Source organism: Halyomorpha halys, unplaced genomic scaffold (genome assembly GCF_000696795.3).
Source record: "Halyomorpha halys isolate HHAL.00 unplaced genomic scaffold, Hhal_1.1 Scaffold85.1, whole genome shotgun sequence".
Classification (NCBI taxonomy): domain Eukaryota; kingdom Metazoa; phylum Arthropoda; class Insecta; order Hemiptera; family Pentatomidae; genus Halyomorpha; species Halyomorpha halys.
In genome coordinates, this window is record NW_027112611.1 from 597128 (window position 1) to 599245 (window position 2118).

Consider the following 2118-nt stretch of genomic DNA (forward strand, 5'->3'; position numbering starts at 1 on the left):
AATACAGCCGTCAATTTCCACTTGCTTAAATGGAATAAACAAAAAACCAATTAATCTTTTTCAGTAGAGGCTCGACCTCTAAACGAACCTGTTTTGTTTTACATAAGTTAGTTTTGATGTTACCAATTTTGTAACTGGTTTTGTACAGTACCTCCTATTTCATTATCATTAATTTGTTCATAATTTTTTCATTCTTTGCTATAAAGGATTGAGACCTGGCAGGGCCAAATGATCTAAGTGCCGAATATTAATGGAAATGGAAAATGGATTCTGATCAGTTAGAATGAAAGTATAGTTATGATCATTATAACAGCTCTACCAAAAGGTGTTCGTTTCTTTTTTGGAGTCAAGTCTACAGATAGGGGAGATTATTTTGGTAAAAAAAAATTTCTCATATTTTTTGGTGCTTAAGATCAATTGGCCCAACTATGTTTTTGTCACTATAATTGAGTTTTTATTCTAAAATTGTATATATTTACATCAACATTTGAATTATAATATGAATCTTGGATCATTTGAGATTGAATTATTTGAAATATTTGTTATCACTTACTAGTAAAACAATTGAGAACTTATTTTCTCAATGCTTTTTTAAATATGATTTTGATTAGTTTATTAATAATAATTAATAAAAAATTTGATTAATACATACGACTTTTCATTGGAATCTTTGAACATTACCTGATGATATGTGGAAAATGATTTGAGTCCTAATTTTAGGTTTATCGGGAATTAATTATTCCACTTTTACTGGTGATTAATGAATTGAAGTTTGCTCAGGAAGAACTATACAAAAAACTGGCTGCTAAAGATCTTCACCTCAAAGAGTTTGAGTTGGAAAGATACCACATAACAAGAAGTGAGTTGCTACATATTTATGTAAAAAAAAAATTGTCTATTGTTTGTATCAGGCTGATCATTCACTGTTATTGATGAATTTTTTTCATGTAGCATTAAGTTTATTTTATTTATATATTAAATTTTTACTCTCACTTTCCGATATATGAAATATTTAGTAAGGAGAATTATTGTGTTCAAGCAAAATTTTGAGTTCATCTTTTCAATGCAACTACACATTTTAAGGTCCCCTGAGTGCAAATAACAAAGTCTCGCTAAATTGTCTATTTGTGAACAGCCTATCTCAAAAATGAAATAAGTTGTATGATTCTGATATACATATTTAAGATAAGTGTAGTGTAGGTCTGGGATGTTACAATATTGTTTTGCTAAAACTAACTCACCAGAAGTATGTTACGGTTGCCATGGTGAAATAAAACACTGGGGATATCTGCGTAGACAAGGTGTGTTACAGTTGTCATGGTGAAAGAAAACACTGGCTGTATCTGCATAGACAAGAGGTGTTATAATTATCATGGTGAAAACAAAACACGAGCGATATGTTTAGACAAATGGGTTTTGCTTTTACGTTACAATTGTTCAATGTGAAGTGGTAATAGTTTAAAGGCCCTCTGTCTTTACTGTTTGAACCGAAATATCACCATATGAGAAATGTTATCGTATATGTTTTGTTTTTTCAAAATTATGGTGTTCTACTTTAATGGATGGTCATTAACACTAGAAGTGGGGATATAGTGCAGTGCGTGGCAACGTTTCTTCAGCATGTCCTGGATATGATGAGAGTTGTGGCAGGTGTCATCTTATGCTTCTGGGGAAGGTGAGATGGTGACCAGAAAAGAAATATCAGATAACCTTGTGATCTGCCAGGAGTACACCCAAAGAATACGTCCAACTAAATTTTATTTTTTAATTTTTATTCTTTTGTATTATAATGTAAATTTAGTTGATAAGGTTAAGCATCTAAGTTAAGGTTAAGTCAATCTATAAGTTTTCATTGTTTTATTAATTGATATGAATTCTTTTTACTTCCTTTTTCATTCTGTGTACATATATTTCTTCTTCTTATTAAACTTTTGTACATATAGTTCTACTGTTCTTTCTTATGCATGGACACTGCTTTCAACTTGTTAATTTAACTATGTTTTTTATGGTTATGTTCACTTAATATTATGATAATTCAACAGGTGGGAGGTAACACTGCTAGGCTTTCTGTTATCTACATACGAATATCTACGAAAGGTATTCGCCAGTGGTCATAAT

The 2118-nt window shown here is 30.6% G+C and overlaps 1 protein-coding gene across 1 annotated transcript in view; it reads left to right on the top strand.

The window, feature by feature from the left end:
• The window catches only part of LOC106677071 (uncharacterized), a 6704-nt gene that overhangs the window by 1263 nt on the left and 3323 nt on the right, over positions 1–2118 (top strand). Inside the window, exon 3 of the mRNA XM_014414758.3 lies at positions 721–859. Coding sequence (XP_014270244.1) covers positions 721–859 — 139 coding nt within the window. The remainder of the gene's footprint in view (positions 1–720; positions 860–2118) is intronic.